Below are 16767 nucleotides of genomic sequence, written 5' to 3' on the forward strand. Positions count from 1 at the left end.
AAACTAGAGAGAGACAAAATTACCAAAACAGAAAACTATATCAGTAGCCTCCATGAACACAGATGCAGAGATTCTTAAAATTTTAGCAAATTCTATTTAACAACATGTAAAGTATATAATATACTAGGAATGCATGTTTCATTTAACATGTGACAATCAAAAATTGTCATTCACTATATTAAATACTAAAATATTTTAAAGCATAAAGAAATAAATCTACAGTCCACCTTAATAGACAATAAAGAATGCATTTTACAACTTCAATTTACATTGGTGATAAACTCTTAGCAAAGTAAGAGTTGGAGAGATTTCCTCATTAAAGGGAATCTACCAAACCAATTCATCTAAAATTACATGCAGTGGGTAGTTTGTTATTTTCTCCTAAGTTCAGAAACATATCTGTTCTCACCATCTCTATTTGAATATCACTAGTATAGTAAAGAAGAAAAAATAAGCAAAAAGCATTCACTGTGGAAAGGAAGAAATAAAGCTGTTTTTTTTCTTTGCTGCTATTGATGGCATAATTTGTCAATGCAGAAAATTCTATGGACATATACTAAGGTGTTCCTAAAATTCATTACTGCTTTTAGAAAGATTATTTTAAAAACAAATAAATTAAGATCAATAAAAAATCAGTTCTATTTCCATAGTCAATTTTTTATGAAAATTAGGAAATTGGAATCATAATAATGCCTTTGACAATAACAAAAATTTGGAAAACTTAAGACTAAGTCAGACAAAAATATGCAATGTCTAGACACTGAAAACTATAAGAATATTGCTGGAAAAAATAGAAGACCTGAATAAATGGAGATATATATCATGTTCATGGACTGGAAGATTCATTATTTATATACTATAGGCAGGTAGGGCATGGCTCAAGGAAGTAGGTCACTGGAGGTGTGCCTCTGGGATTTATATTTCCCTGGCACCCTGTTTGTACTCTCTCTCTTTCCTGATGTCATGAACTAAGTAGCTTTGTTCTGCCATGTTGTTCTGCCTTACCTTGAGTCCAGAGCAATGAAGTCCATCAACCAGGGATAGAACTTCTGAAAGCCTGAGCCACAGTACACTTTTCTCCTCTAAGTTGTTCTTGTTGGGTCTTTTGGTCACAGTGATGAAAAGCTGAATAAAAAATTACATTTCACCAAAATTAGGAATTTCTTCTTATTTAAAAGTCATTGTTGGGGCTGGACACAGTGGTACATGCCTGTAATCCCAGTGACTCAGGAGGGCAAGGCAGAAGGATCACAAGTTCAAGGCTAATCTCAGTAATACAGTGAGATCCTCAGCAACTTAGTGTGACCCTATCTCAAAATCAATACACACATCACATATATGAGACTGTGGATATATAGCTCAGTGGTAGAGTATCCTGAGATTCAATCCCTAGTACCTGTCCCCCACCCACACAAAGACATTTTTAAAGAGAATTAATGAAAAGATAGCCCACAATCTTGGAAAAAAGAATGTGAATCATATGTCTCTTAAAGAACTTGTATCCTGGGGCTGGGGTTGTGGCTCAGGGGTAGAGCACTCGCCTCGCATGTGTGAGGCCCTGGGTTCGATCCTCAGCACCACATAAATAAATTAATTAATTAAATAAGGTCTATAAAAAGAGAACTTGTATCTAAAATATTTAAAGAACCCTTAAAAATTCAATAATAAAACAAACAACCCCAACTAAAATTAAATTAGAAGAAAGTAGCAAGAGATTTTAATACACTTGATAAAATCCGATATATAGGTGGTAAAATCACACATGAAAAGATGTTCAACATTATTAATTAGGGAAATACAAAACAATCACAAGGAGATAGCACCATTAGAATACAATCTAAACATTAAACTTGGCCATACCAAGTATAAGTGAGGATGTGGAGTAATTGGAACTATTGTAGATAGTAGTGCAATGTCAAATGATGCAAACACTTTGGGGAACAGTTTGACGGTTTCTTTAAAAGTTTTGACTTGCTATCTATTGTGTGACCCTGTCCATTCTTAGGGACTTATCCATTAGGAATGAAAGCATACATTTATATTTAACTAGTGCATTAATATTCATAGTAGCTTTATTTGTAATAGCCAGAAAGTAGAAGCAACCAACTGCCCATCATCAGATAACTTAATGAACAATTGGAAAATATCTATGCAATGAAAAACTACTCAGCAAAAAAATTAGATTAACTATCAGTAGCCATCACAACATGTTTGAATATCAAAAAATGATGCTGAGTGAAAAGTTAGACAAAAGTACGATATGTGTGATTCCATTCATATAAAATTCTGGAAAATGCAAGTTTCATTAAGAAATAGTTTAGTGTATAGTGACAGAAAGCAGATCAGTCAGTGCCTGGGGTGGTGGGATTGGGTAGACAGGTAGAAGCACAGGAAAGTTGAGGGCACAAGGAACCTTTTGTAAGTGATGGAAATGTTCTTTATTTTGACTGTGGTGATGGTTTCACTGTTCATTATTTTTCTTTTTGGGGGCAGGGGTTACTGGGGATTGAACTCAGGGGCACTCGACCACTGAGCCACATCCTCATCCCTATTTTATGTTTTATATAGAGACAGGGTCTCACTGAGTTGCTTAGTGCCTCCTTTTTGCTGAGGCTGGCATTGGACTCGCCATTCTCCTGCCTCCACTTCCCGAGCCACTGTGATTACAGGCATGCACCATTGTGCTCAGCTTCTTTGTGATTTTTCACACAAAAAATGAAAGTCATTCTAACTCATATTGTCATTTGGAATATTAAATAAGATAAAAAATTGTGAATTTGAAATAACATCTGGCATATAAAAAACATTCAGTATGGGTTAGTTGTTATTATTGTTGAGCTTTAAATGCCTGTGATGTTTAAACCAGTTGTTTATAGGAATTTAGCTTTAAGGAGAAACATTAATTTGTGAGATTTCCCAGGGAAAGAGAGAAAAGATGATCAAAAAAGAGCCGAGAGTGATACCAATAATTAAAGAACAGGTAGAGGGAGAATTTTATTCTACAAAGGAAAATAAGAATGATTTTTTTTAATATTCAAATAGGCAGACAGGATAAACCAGGTTTTCTCTTTAAGTTTTATCTCTTGATTTCCTAAGATTTAAGAGTTTCTAAAAAAAAAAAAAATTCTCTAGCCAAATGTCTTTATAGGAACCCTCTTAACCAGATCCTAATATAACAATAGCCCAAGAAGCACCCAAGAAAGAGAAAGCATCCATATAGACACACAACATCATTTTCTGTTTGTTATTGTTAGCAAGTAACAAAAAAACTTGAGTATTTTTAAGGATTAAATGAACCCCTAACAGGGTAGCAAAGAGTAAGCACAAAACCTATGTCAGTCTTCCCTACCATCTGTATTAGGAATTGGGTAGAGGACCCTACACTTAACCCTTTCTTACTCAAGGCTTCTGTAGTTTCCACTCAGAAAACTTTAACCTTTGAGAGTCTCAGAATTGCTCTTCTAGTTTGTATGTTGCTGGCCAATCGCTACCTTCTATCTTCCTTACTATAATATTTTTCAGTCTGCTATATGTGACATTATAGAATCTAGTGTGAGGAGATTTCAGGATATATCCTTTATTAGATGTATTATTTATTAATTCCAACACAATTAACATAATTAACTTTTCATCATCTTCCACTCTTTAGTCTCTTTTCTTAACTATAACCCAGAAAGCAGTTTCATATCAGAGAAAATATTGCTTTCTTCAAATATTATCCTCAAGATTTGGCAGAGGTATGCTCTATATACCAGTTGAAATCCCCAAAAGTAGCTGTTTTCCACTTATGGAAATCTACTAGAACTACATTTTTTACCTTCTTGCCTTTCTTTCTGACTGGAATTTGCAATAGAATTTTTACTGCTACCTCTAACAGTAATGAGCTATTTAATGATTTCAGGTAGTTTAGTTGTACAGATTTTGAAACTTTTAATTTCTCCCTTCTTTATTTTTATTGGTTGTTCAAAACATTACAAAGCTCTTGACATAACATATTTCGTACATTTGATTCAAGTGGGTTATGAACTCCCATTTTTACCCCGTATACAGATTGCAGAATCACATCGGTTACACATCTACGTTTTTACATATTGCCATACTAGTGACTGTTGTATTCTGCTATCTTTCCTATCCTCTACTATCCCCCCTCCCCTCCCCTCCCATCTTCTCTCTCTACCCCATCTACTGTAATTTGTTTCTCTCCCTTGATTTTTTTCCCTTTCCCCCTCACATCCTCTTATATGTAATTTTGTATAACAATGAGGGTCTCCTTCCATTTCCATGCAATTTCCCTTCTCTCTCCCTCTCCCCTCCCACCTCTCGTCCCTGTTTAATGTTAATCTTTTTCTCATGCTCTTCCTCCCTGCTCTGTTTTTAGTTGCTCTCCTTATATCAAAGAAGACATTTGACGTTTGTTTTTTAGGGATTGGCTAGCTTCACTTAGCATAATCTGCTCTAATGCCATCCATTTCCCTGCAAATTCCATGATTTTGTCATTTTTTAGTGCAGAGTAATACTCCATTGTGTATAAATGCCACATTTTTTTAATCCATTCATCTATTGAAGGGCATCTAAGTTGGTTCCACAGTCTAGCTATTGTGAATTGTGCTGCTATGAACATCGATGTAGCAGTATCCCTATAGTACGCTCTTTTAAGGTCTTCAGGGAATAGTCCGAGAAGGGGAATAGCTGGGTCAAATGGTGGTTCCATTCCCAGCTTTCCCAGGAATCTTCATACTGCTTTCCAAATTGGCCGCACCTATTTGCCGTCCCACCAGCAATGTACAAGTGTACCCTTTTCCCCACATCCTCGCCAGCACTTGTTGTTTGACTTCATAATGGCTGCCAATCTTACTGGAGTGAGATGGTATCTTAGGGTGGTTTTGATTTGCATTTCTCTGACTGCTAGAGATGGTGAGCATTTTTTCATGTACTTGTTGATTGATTGTATATCCTCCTCTGAGAAGTGTCTGTTCAGGTCCTTGCCCATTTGTTGACTGGGTTATTTGTTTCTTATTGCTTAATTTTTTGAGTTCTTTGTATACTCTGGATATTAGGGCTCTATCTGAAGTGTGAGGAGTAAAGATTTGTTCCCAGGATGTAGGCTCCTTATTTACCTCTCTTATTGTTTCTCTTGCTGAGAAAAAACTTTTTACTTTGAGTAAGTCCTATTTGTTGATTCTTGTTTTTAACTCTTGTGCTATGGGTGTCCTATTAAGGAATTTGGAGCCTGACCCCACAATATGTAAATTGGAGCCAACTTTTTCTTCTATCAGACACAGAGTCTCTGATTTGATATCAAACTCCTTGATCCATTTTGAGTTAACTTTTGTGCATGGTGAGAGAAAGGGATTCAGTTTCATTTTGTTGCATATGGATTTCCAGTTTTCCCAGCACCATTTGTTGAAGATGCTATCCTTCCTCCATTGCATCTTTTAGCCCCTTTATCGAATATAAGATAGTTGTAATTTTGTGGATTGATTTCTGTGTCCTCTATTCTGTACCATTGGTCCACCTGCCTGTTTTGGTACCAGTACCATGCTGTTTTTGTTACTGTTGCTCTGTAGTACAGTTTGAAATCTGGTATCGCTATACCTCCTGATTCACACTTCCTGCTTAGAATTGCTTTTGCTATTCTGGGTCTTTTATTTTTCCATATGAATTTCATGATTGCCTTATCTATTTCTACAAGAAATGCCATTGGGATTTTGATTGGCATTGCATTGAACCTATAGAGAACTTTTGGTAATATCGCCATTTTGATGATGTTAGTTCTGCCTATCCATGAACAGGGTATATTTTTCCATCTTCTAAGACCTTCTTCTATTTCTCTCTTTAGGGTTCTGTAGTTTTCATTGTATAAATCTTTCACCTCTTTTGTTAGGTTGATTCCCAAGTATTTTATTTTTTTTTTTGAGGATATTGTGAATGGGGTGGTTTTCCTCATTTCCAGTTCATAAGATTTGTCGCTGATATACAGGAATGCCTTTGATTTATGCATGTTGATTTTATATCCTGCCACTTTGAAGCCATGCTAACAAAGAGAAGAAGAGAGAGAACCCAAATTACTAGCTTACGGGATGAAAAAGGCAACATCACAACAGACAATTGAGAAATACAGAAGATAATTAGAAATTATTTTGAAACCCTACACTCTAATAAAATAGAAGATAGTGAAGGCATCAATAAATTCCTTAAGACATATGAACTACCCAGATTGAGTCAGGATTATATAAACAGCCTAATCAGACCAATATCAAGTGAGGAAATAGAAGAAGCCATCAAAAGACTACCAACCAAGAAAAGCCCAGGACCGGATGGATATACAGCAGAGTTTTACAAGAACTTTAAAGAAGAACTAATACCAATACTCTACAATCTATTTCAGGAGATAGAAAAAGAGGGAGAACTTCCAAATTCATTCTGTGAGGCCAATATCACCCTGATTCCCAAACCAGATAAAGACACCTCAAAGAAAGAAAACTACAGACCAATATCCCTAATGAATTTAGATGCAAAAATCCTCAATAAAATTCTGGCAAATCGGATACACAAACATATCAAAAATATCATGCACCATGATCAAGTAGGATTCATCCCTGGGATGCAAGGCTGGTTCAATATACGGAAATCAATAAACATTATTCACCACATCAATAGACTTAAAGATAAGAACCATATGATCATCTCGATAGAAGCAGAGAAAGCATTCGACAAAGTACAGCATCGCTTTATGTTCAAAATACTAGAAAAACTAGGGATAACAGGAACTTACCTCAACATTGTAAAAGCTATCTATGCTAAGCCTCAGGCTAGCATCATTCTGAATGGAGAAAAACTGAAGGCATTCCCTCTAAAATCTGGACCAAGACAGGGATGCCCTCTCTCACCACTTCTATTCAATATAGTTCTCGAAACACTGGCCAGTACAATTAGACAGACGAAAGAAATTAAAGGCATAAAAATAGGAAAAGAAGAACTTAAATTATCACTATTTGCGGATGATATGATCCTATACCTAGAAGACCCAAAAGGGTCTACAAAGAAACTACTAGAGCTAATTTCTCCCTTCTTGATGCGTTTTCTTCAAAGTAATTAATTGAGATTGATGAGTATTAAATCATAATTTTATGACTCATTAAAACAACAAAGGAATATATTGTAGAAAATGTATACATAGTCAGTAATTATTGTCAAGGCTACAGAAGTCTACTGTATATCTTAAACTGTAGGAGAAATATGTATGCACTGACCTGTGGGTCAGTTTCCTTACACGTACAGATGCTTTCTCTTTCTTAGGTGCTGCCTGGGCTGTTGCTATATTAGGAACTTGTAAGAGGGTTCTTATAAAGACATTTGGCTAGAGAAAGGTTTTTTTTTTTTTGAGAAATCCTTAAATCTTAGGAAATCAGGAAAATGTTAGTAGCCTTCTATATGGAAGCATGCGCCGGGAAGCTATGAGCCCTTTAGTTCTTAAAGTACATGGTGGAGAATTTTGTGATTGGTCTCCATAGGACTATTGGAGTTTACACCCTTACTATTATTGGCTGTTTACAAATTAATTGACCCTCTTATGTTGATCTAAATAATATGCTTGCTGGCTTTTCTACCACTGCCTTTCTGGCTTTATAGATATATCAGATATCTACCATTAGCTGATAAGATGTGATGGGCCCTCACTGGTAGGTAGTGTTAACTGCTATGATCAGAATTGAGACTTCAGTCAAATTTTAATTATTCTGAATAGAGGTGGTGTTTTCTTGTATCTTTTGTTTTCTACACTGAATGTGCATTTCTTTATCATATTAATTTTACAATCAGAAAAAATTATTAAAAATTTGATGTTCTAAAGATTTGTTCTGGCTAATTTAATTGAATCTCCAACCAGCAAATGAATTTTTACTCTGTATAATCCTGCAATTCTTCTACTTTACAACAAATCTGGAAGCTTCTCCAGTGGTTTCTTTTTATACTTCATCTGTTCCCCATGCTTTTTTCATGTAACATTTACAAACGTGATTTCCTGGTCCTATTGCCATCTTCCTTGTTAAAATCTTGATGTTAGTATGTTTAAATGTCACTTTATCTCTGATATATTCTTTAGTTTTATAGGAGATTACATTACTGTGTGTGATATAAATTTGGCATGATTTGCGTTTTTCTCCTTAAATCTTACAGTTTTCTTCATGTTAATAAAAACTGTGAATTTAATATCATTAAATTGTCAGTTTTGCTGGGCACAGTGGTGTACGCCTGTAATCCCTGCAGCTTGGGAGGCTGAGGCAGGAGGATTGCGAGTTCAAAGCCAGCTTCAGCAACAGCAAGGTGCTAAGCAACTCAGTGAAACCCTGTCTCTAAATAAAATACAAAAAAGGGCTGGGGATGTGGCTCAGTGGTCAAGTGCCCCTGAGCTCAATCTCCAGTACAAACAAAAATCATGGTCTGTATAGATATTTGATATTTTTGAGTATCAATCATGCTTGTGCTTGGAAACTAAAAAATGACCTTACCTTTAATTCTTGTTTCATTGCAGGGAGAGAGAGGATTTCCAGGTTTAGAAGGCCATCCAGGTTTGCCTGGATTCCCAGGTCCAGAAGGACCTCCAGGGCCTCGGGGACAAAAGGTATGTTCAAACTAGTAAAACCACAGGAATTGAGTCATCTTAAATGTGAGACTAGGTGTCAAATCAACTGAAGTTATTGAATTCTAGTGAGAAAATATTAAAATCAAACATTACAATGATGGGGAGTCTATAACTTATTGATTTTTTTTCCTCTATTTCTTTTGCATTACAATTCTTAATACAACTTTATACCACAATTTATCATATCTCTGTTTGTAATAAGGTATGTTGACACCAAATTCACATCTTCATACATACGTTTTGTATAATGATGACCATCACCTTCCAAAATATTTTATTTTAATTGAATATTACTACTATTTTAAGATGTTTTAGGAAGATGTTTTTACTGTATGTAGCTGTTGGGATCCTTTAAAAAAGTTCTTTCAAGAGCTCAGCTGAACTGAGAAGAGCCAAGGTGCTTAGTGTCAGAGTAGCTCATTAAGACAGCACATCACGTTGGCTGGGGATGTTACTTTGTGTTAAGAGTGGTTGCCTAGCATTCATGAAGGCCCTGAGTTTTATTCTCAGCACTGGGAAAAAAGCCATAATGAAAGTAACTGTTGAACCTTTACTGACTTACTGCAGTTTTATAAAAAATGAAGTGAAACTAGAGAAAGCACTAACTTCCCCATTGTTCCATTTTTCTCCATGGCACAGTACCAGCAAGGGTTAGATGGATCAGCATAGAGGAGTGGAATCATTTCACTGAAGGTGTATAGCCCTGGGGGTAGTGTGTCAGAAGAGAGGAGAAGGGCTAGGAATGGAAAAGTATTGAGTCAGTGCAGAAAAAGTTTCTTCAGGGTTTTACACCAAAGGAGGTCTCTATCGAAGGCCCTAGATAAAGAAGCTTATATGTATAAGAGCATGGCCACCTGGGAGAGCTGCTTCAGAAACTGCAGTGCATTGGCTATACACCAAGTTTAATGTCTGAAGGGCAGCTGTCATCCATGAGGCCTACCATGAGGTTTTGGGGTAGACCTGGAAAATCTCACATAGGTGTTTGAGTTCCACCTCTTGATTTTTTAAGATGTGAGTTAGAAACATGATCATGGACCTGAATATGTTGGACTTTAAGGGGCTGTGTCAAAAATGCTTTCAATTAGTCTGAGACTAATTCTAAGCAGGGTGATCAGAGCTGCCTAGAATATTAAATGTAAAATCATGAGGCATAGCTGTTGCCATGCCAAGAATAGATGTCCCATAGCTTGCCCAATCTACTTTATAGAGCCAGGAGGCATTTCTCTTTAGTCTTATGGGCTGCTTTACTTTGCCAGTTTTAGTGTTCTGTGTGCAACACAAAGTGCTGACAATCACAGAGACCATTCCTTTGTTGGCCAGCAGGAAGCTGACAGCTATAGGGTAATTTAACACTACTAAAAGCCAAGGAATTTAGGCCAGTCTGTTATGCCCCCAAAGCTGAGGTATTATCATTAATGTCCTCTGCAAGGGTCAAGTACAGGTCCAGCACCACCTTTTTACTTGAATGATTCTGACAGAGGGAAAGATTACCTGGAGCATTTGCATGAGTAGAGAGTCTATAATGCCACCTGGAAATTCTCCTGAGTAACCAGAATCATCTCTGGTTTTGGAGTTCCTCTATTATTCCATGAAGTAGGATGTGCTTAATGGGGAGACTGTTATGAATATTTGGGTATCTTTCATCAATATCCCATTATTTGCATTTGTAGGATTATTGAAAGCCTGAATTTATGAAAAAGAATAGTACACCAGAGGGGCCATACGGGGCCATACGTAGTTCTGGGAATGTAAAAGTCATTGATTACAATGGGGGTCATCCAGCCAAAAGTCCATTTTAATGGGCAGGGGACTTGAGTGTAATTGGAAATTTGTATAATGTGGAAAAGGTCACTGCTGTCAAAGTCAGACTGCTCCAGTGATTGACCCCATATACCTTTTCCCCAGATGTTTCAGTTGCTCCCATTTTAGACAGGAAGGGTTTGACATCTGAAGAGGTATTTTGTTCCTCTAGTGTCAGAGTTCAATTGTGGCAACAAATCAGGTGCAAAGTTGGGACACTTGGAGGTACTAAAATGGTCTGTTTACATAAATGTTATTTTTCAGTATTCAGTAACTAGCAATCACATGTTTATCTATAGGGTTGGGCAGTGGATGCCAGAACCAGAAGTTTTGTCAGATTCACCTGGAGTAGGCACATCAATGCATTTGACAAGGAGGAATTCATGCAGGCTATTCTGTGGGAGAGAAAGAGAAAAGAGAAGTTTGATTCATTACCCCAGCCCTCATACCCTGGTTCATGGATCAGAACGTGTTCTTATCCTATCAGTTAAGTGGTCTGTGTTCATTGATTTCAATGTGGGCAGTCTGTCCTGTACCATGAGCAAGGAAAGCATCTTTGTGTGCTTGTTAAGATTGGAAATAGGAAGAGATAATAGTGAAGTTCCAGACTCAGAAGTTTCTTTCTTTTTGTTTTTAATGGCTCTTTTGGCTCAGTGCCCTTTTCCATCTGTATTAGGTAGAGTGGTGAAGTGATATATGAAAGAGCAAGTTCTGTTCATTTGCCTGGAAGGAAAATTGGCTTAAAACCCTTTTTTTCCTAATTTTATTATTGTGTGTAATGATGGTACATCATATCATTACAGTATTAAGGAAATCAAATGGATATTCACCAGGTAGTCCTCCCAATAAAGGAGAAAAGTTAAATGCATGAATACATTTTAACATTTATGTATGTCAGAGCTTAGATTTTGAGAGAATACTGACCATGCAGTAGTTTTAAGATTCAAGAGCTGACAGGTCCTATACTAGATTTCCTGAATAGAACTTGAACACTGAGGAAACAGTAGGACCCTAAATGATGGCATAGAATTTTGGTAGATGGGCCATTCAACTGCATTTACTGGTTCTAATAACACTTAGAGAGCAACAAGAGCAGAATGATTCTTGTGTACCCAGTAGTGGCACAGAAGTAGAAGTAGCAGAAAGATATGAGTTAAGTGGATGGATTCAGCAGCAATTCATGAAGACTATTGGCACAGGATATCTAAGTGAAATCCAGTTTGAACTAGGCAGTCCCACCCCTCAACACTTTAGAACTACTTAAACTCTCCAAAACTTAGACACACTCTTATGAAAATGGGGAGGGGTGCAGAACTCCAATTGACTGAGATTAAATTTCAGCCATGTTATAAAAATGGGTGCTTTGGAACAGAAATTAAGTTGAGCCATAGAAAAAGTTGCATTTCTTGCATCTAGTTTTATCTGGTACTGGAGGCTGAGAGTCTTACCATGCTTATTGAGAGGTAACAATTTTAACAGACATTAAAAGAAGTTAACTGCATCAGGACTTCTTTGAAATTATTTAGCATTAACTGGAATTATTATAACTTGTAAAAATATGTTTGTATGCAGATTATGTATCATATCAAAAGCAGTCTAATCTTTAGCTCTGATTCTATTTTAGTATCTATAAAAAGAACATAAGTGGGCTGGGGATGTGGCTCAAGCGGTAGCGTGCTTGCCTGGCATGCGTGAAGTGCTGGGTTCGATCCTCAGCACCACATACAAATAAAGATGTTGTGTCCGCCGAAAACTAAAAAATAAATATTAAAAAAAATTCTCTCTCTCTCTCTCTCTCTCTCTCTCTCTCTCTCTCTCTCTCTCTTTCTCTTTAAAAAAAAGAACATAAGTGCTTTCTAAACTTTTAGGTTTCTAAATTTTTCAATGTTTTATTATTTTATTCTTTTTAATATTTATTTTTTAGTTTTAGGTAGACACAATATCTCCATTTTATTTTTATGTGGTGCTGAGAATCGAACCCAGTGCCTCATGCATGCTAGGCGAGCGCGCTACCACTTGAGCCACATTCCCAGCCCAGGGTTTCTAAATTTTGAGTGCTTTGTATTTCTGCGTCCAGTATGACTTCAGGTTTTCCAAAATAAGTGAATTCTAGTATTAGTTATTCTGGTACATGTCAATACATATACTAAGTCAAAAACTTTGTAGGATTATTCTTTATTGTACACTCATATTTATAAAAGTAAACATGTATGAAACAAACACTTGATATATGTATATATTAATATATACATTACATTTGTGTATATGTTTATATATATTTTGAAAGGAGTTTTTTTTCTAATGGTACCAGGGATTGAACTCAGGGAGCACTTGACCACTGAGCCACATTCCCAGCCCTCTTTTATATTTATTAAGAGACAGGGTCTCACTGAGTTGCTTAGGGCCTTGCTGTTGCTGAGGCTTGCTTTGAAGTCACAATCCTCCTGACTTAGCCTCCCAAGCTGCTGGGATTACAGTCATGCACCATTGCACCCAGCTTGAAAGTAGTTTTTATTCTTTAAAATAAAATTTAGTTTCTTACCTTAATTTATTTAATTGGTGCATTATAGTTACACTTTAAAGTAGAATTCTGTAATATATTTATACATGTACATGGCATAATTTGCTCAGTTTCATTTAGCAGTTCCTCCCCTTTTTCATCCCTCCTCCTAGATAGACAATGCATTCACTTTTTTCAAGATAAATTAACATAAGAAGGTATATAATGAGAAAAATTCTTTCCATTTGTGTTCATTAGTCACTGAGGTATACACACATATTTTTACTCCCTTTGTGAAATAGTAGTCATTATGTTTAACTTTTGTTTTTGACTTAATATAAATTACAGATATCCCATAGGAGTACACACAGACCTCCTTATTATTTTCCATGGGTGAATTTTATTTTATTGTGCATATAAGTCACAACTTATTAACCAGTCTTCTATTGATTTAGATAGTTTTCAATTTTTCCTACTATAAACAGTCTTACTAAGACATACAGATTTAGATATCCTTACACCAATAAGGGATTAACTGTAAGATGAATGATTGGAAATAGTATTGCTAGATCTGAGGGTACACATATATTTTTGTAGATATTCCCCAATTGCTTCTCCAAAAGTTACATGATTTTGCCTTGGTTCAGCCATATGTAAGAAGATCTATTGCCCTATAGCTCCACAGTACTATTATGAAACTTGGATTTTTGCCAGTATGGTAAAAGAAAGTGGTCTCTCAATGTAGTTTTAATTTGCATTTCTCTTTGTATGAGAGAGAATGTATTTTTATATGTCTGAATAATCATTTGTCTTTTCTTTGACCTGTATATTTATATCATTTGGCCACTTTCCTATTGGAGTATTGGTATTTTCACATTTACTGAGCTCTTTATCTGTTAGGGAGATTCGCTCTTTGTTATACTGTGAGTTGCATTATTTTCATTTGTTTTTGCTGAATGTGTACATGTATGTCTATGTATTTATGTATCTGTATTTTTTAGAGATCCTTTTCCTTATATCTCGTGGAATTTGAGTAGGAAAAGCCCTCCCCACTGTAAGATTATATAACAATTCTCAAATATTTTTCTCTGGCAATTTGATGTTGTTGTTGTTGTTTTTTTTTTTTAACATTTAAGCATTTTACTCATATGGAATTCATCCTGATATATGGCTTTTGATAAAAGATTCACATTTTTTTGCAGATGGTCTCACAAGTGTGTCACACATTATTTTCTCCAATAATATGCAATGACACTTTCATTATGCAGTAGTCTCCTCTATCTCCATTTTTACTTTCTATAGTCTCAATTACTCATGGTTAATCACGGTCTAAAATATTAAATGGAAAATTACAGAAATTAATAGTTCATATATTTAAATAACTTTTATTATAGTATACTGTTGTATTATTCCATTTTATTAGTTATTATTGTTAGTCTCTTACATATCTGATTTATAAATTTAACTTTACCATAGGAATGCATGCAAAGGAAAAAACTCTCTCTCTATATAAAAACATATATAAAACATATATAATATTTAGATAGATAGATTGATTGATTGATTGATTTAGTACCATCTGCAATTTCAGGCATCCACCGAGGGTCATGGAATGTATCCTCTTTGAATAAGGGGGGACAAGTAAACCAGATTCATCTGAATGTATGGATTTGTTTCTGAAACTTCCAGTAGTCATCCAAGGGTCAGCTTATTCATGTATCAAAACTAAACTATATTAATTATAGAGGCTTTATACTATATTTTTATACCTAACAGGACTAGTGACCCCTCAGTGCTCTTTTATTATATTTTTTCTCAGTGTTCTTGCTTTTTTATTTTTCTACATGAACTCTGGAATCAGTGTCTAGTTTTTAAAACTCATTATATCTGTTTTCATTGTATCGAATTTGTAATTAAATACATTGAGAATTGACTGTTTGGTCCTGGGAATTGGACCCATGAGTGTGTTATCACCAAGATGCATTCCCAGCCCTTTTTAATTTTTATTTTGAGATGGGCTTTTACTAGGTTGTCCAGGCTGGCCTCCAACTTGCCAGCCTTCTGACTAGTTGAGATTACAAGTAGGTGCCACCATGCCTGCCTGAGAATTGACTTTTTGAATGTTGAATTTTGTTATCCTGGAACAGGGAATGCCTTTTAATTTGTGCAAGTTCTCTTTTATGAACTTCAGGCATGTTTTAACCTTTTCTTCTTATCTGTATTTTTCATTACTAAATATTTTATCATTTTTTGTTGCAGTTGTAAATTAGATATTTTTCCTCTTATGTCTTTTATCTGATAGTTATTGGTATAAGAAAGCTGTTGTTTTTGTAATATTAGTTTTATACACAGTTGTTCATTAATAATATTTTTCTTTTAACAAGCTTGTGTTTTTCAGACATACAATCATATAACCTGCAAATATTAGTAGTTTTACCTCATCCTCTCTTAATGTTTTTTCTTTTTTAAAAATGTTGCACCAAGGATCAAACCCAAGGCCTTATGCATGCTCAGCCAATGCTCGAACACTGAGCTAAACCCCCAGCTCTATCCTTTCTAATATTTATATCTTTAATTTATTCCTCTTAGTTAACCATGTTGATTAGTAGTACAACTGGTACAATATTGTGACATCTGTGTTTTATTTCTGCAATCAGTGGAAAGGCAAACAAAATATTCATTGAGCAAAAGTTCTTCTATTTGTTTTAAAGTGGGTTTTGATTTACTTTAATCCTCTTAGAAATACATTTGAAAAAGAAAGAGTAGCTTATTAAACTTTTTTTAAAAATTTAGTTGTAGATGGACACAATACCTTTATTTTGTTTGTTTATTTTCATGTGGTGCTGAGGCTGGAACCCAGTGCTTCTCATGTGCTAGGCAAGTGCTCTACCACTCAACCATGACCCCAGCAATTATTAAACTTTTTAAAAGCAGAATGTGGTAGGGAGAACAATCGTTTCCCTTTCCTGCCCCAAAGATATCTATATTCTTGTTCCTAGAACTTCTGAATATATTTGGTACATGTAACACAGCTAGGTTTTCTTTATTCATTTTTTTAAAAGAAAGTAGTTAATAAAAACAGAAAAAAAATTAAATTTTAAGTAATGCAATTGTGACTGAAAATAGATAAATAAATGAAGACACATGTGGGTAGCCTCTTTTGCATGGAGTTGGCAACAGAAGCTACAAAGGAAGGTTTATAGTACTTTCTCAGTCCTTCTTAAGCTCTGCCAGTAGAAAATGACTTACAAAACAAAAGAAAGTTTAAAACAGAAAATTCAAAAACAGAACCTGTTTGGGCACAGAGATAATGCTATTTATTTGCAGCATGGCAGATTGAGGACAACATAGAAACTGCCTATATTTTCACCTCTTATGTTGTTTATGCATAAATGTTTTGGGGAATGTTCATACTACTATATCATCTTTGTTTTCTTGCATGACTCATATATAACTTTATGCATGTAAAATTTCTTCTATATGTCAGCAGTTTTCTTCTCAGTCAATAAAGATTCTTCCTATTTTTGATTATATAATTTACCCCAGTGCTTTTAATTGCAATAATAAATGCTTCTTCCTTGGATATGTGATTTCTCCCCAAATTTCACAAAAAAATTAGTATGTTATATTGCCATATTGCAAAAATTAGTTATTTGAGTGAATTTTTTAAGAAATAGGGACTAAATATATTGTATTTTTCAGGGTGATGATGGAATTCCAGGGCCACCAGGACCAAAAGGAATCAGAGTAAGCAATATTCACTGTATACCAAGTGCTTTACTCTTGGAAAAAGATAAAACACAAATGAACTATTATGAGAGAA

General features: G+C 35.2%; 1 protein-coding gene across 2 annotated transcripts in view; it reads left to right on the plus strand.

Moving 5' to 3' along the window:
• The window catches only part of Col4a5 (collagen type IV alpha 5 chain), a 216853-nt gene that overhangs the window by 89580 nt on the left and 110506 nt on the right, over window positions 1-16767 (plus strand). For both annotated transcript variants that reach the window (XM_077106377.1, XM_077106376.1), the window contains exons 3-4: window positions 8534-8623; window positions 16647-16691. In XM_077106377.1, coding sequence (XP_076962492.1) covers window positions 8534-8623; window positions 16647-16691 — 135 coding nt within the window. The remainder of the gene's footprint in view (window positions 1-8533; window positions 8624-16646; window positions 16692-16767) is intronic.

The sequence above is a fragment of the Callospermophilus lateralis genome, chromosome X (genome assembly GCF_048772815.1).
Source record: "Callospermophilus lateralis isolate mCalLat2 chromosome X, mCalLat2.hap1, whole genome shotgun sequence".
NCBI classification, from domain to species: domain Eukaryota; kingdom Metazoa; phylum Chordata; class Mammalia; order Rodentia; family Sciuridae; genus Callospermophilus; species Callospermophilus lateralis.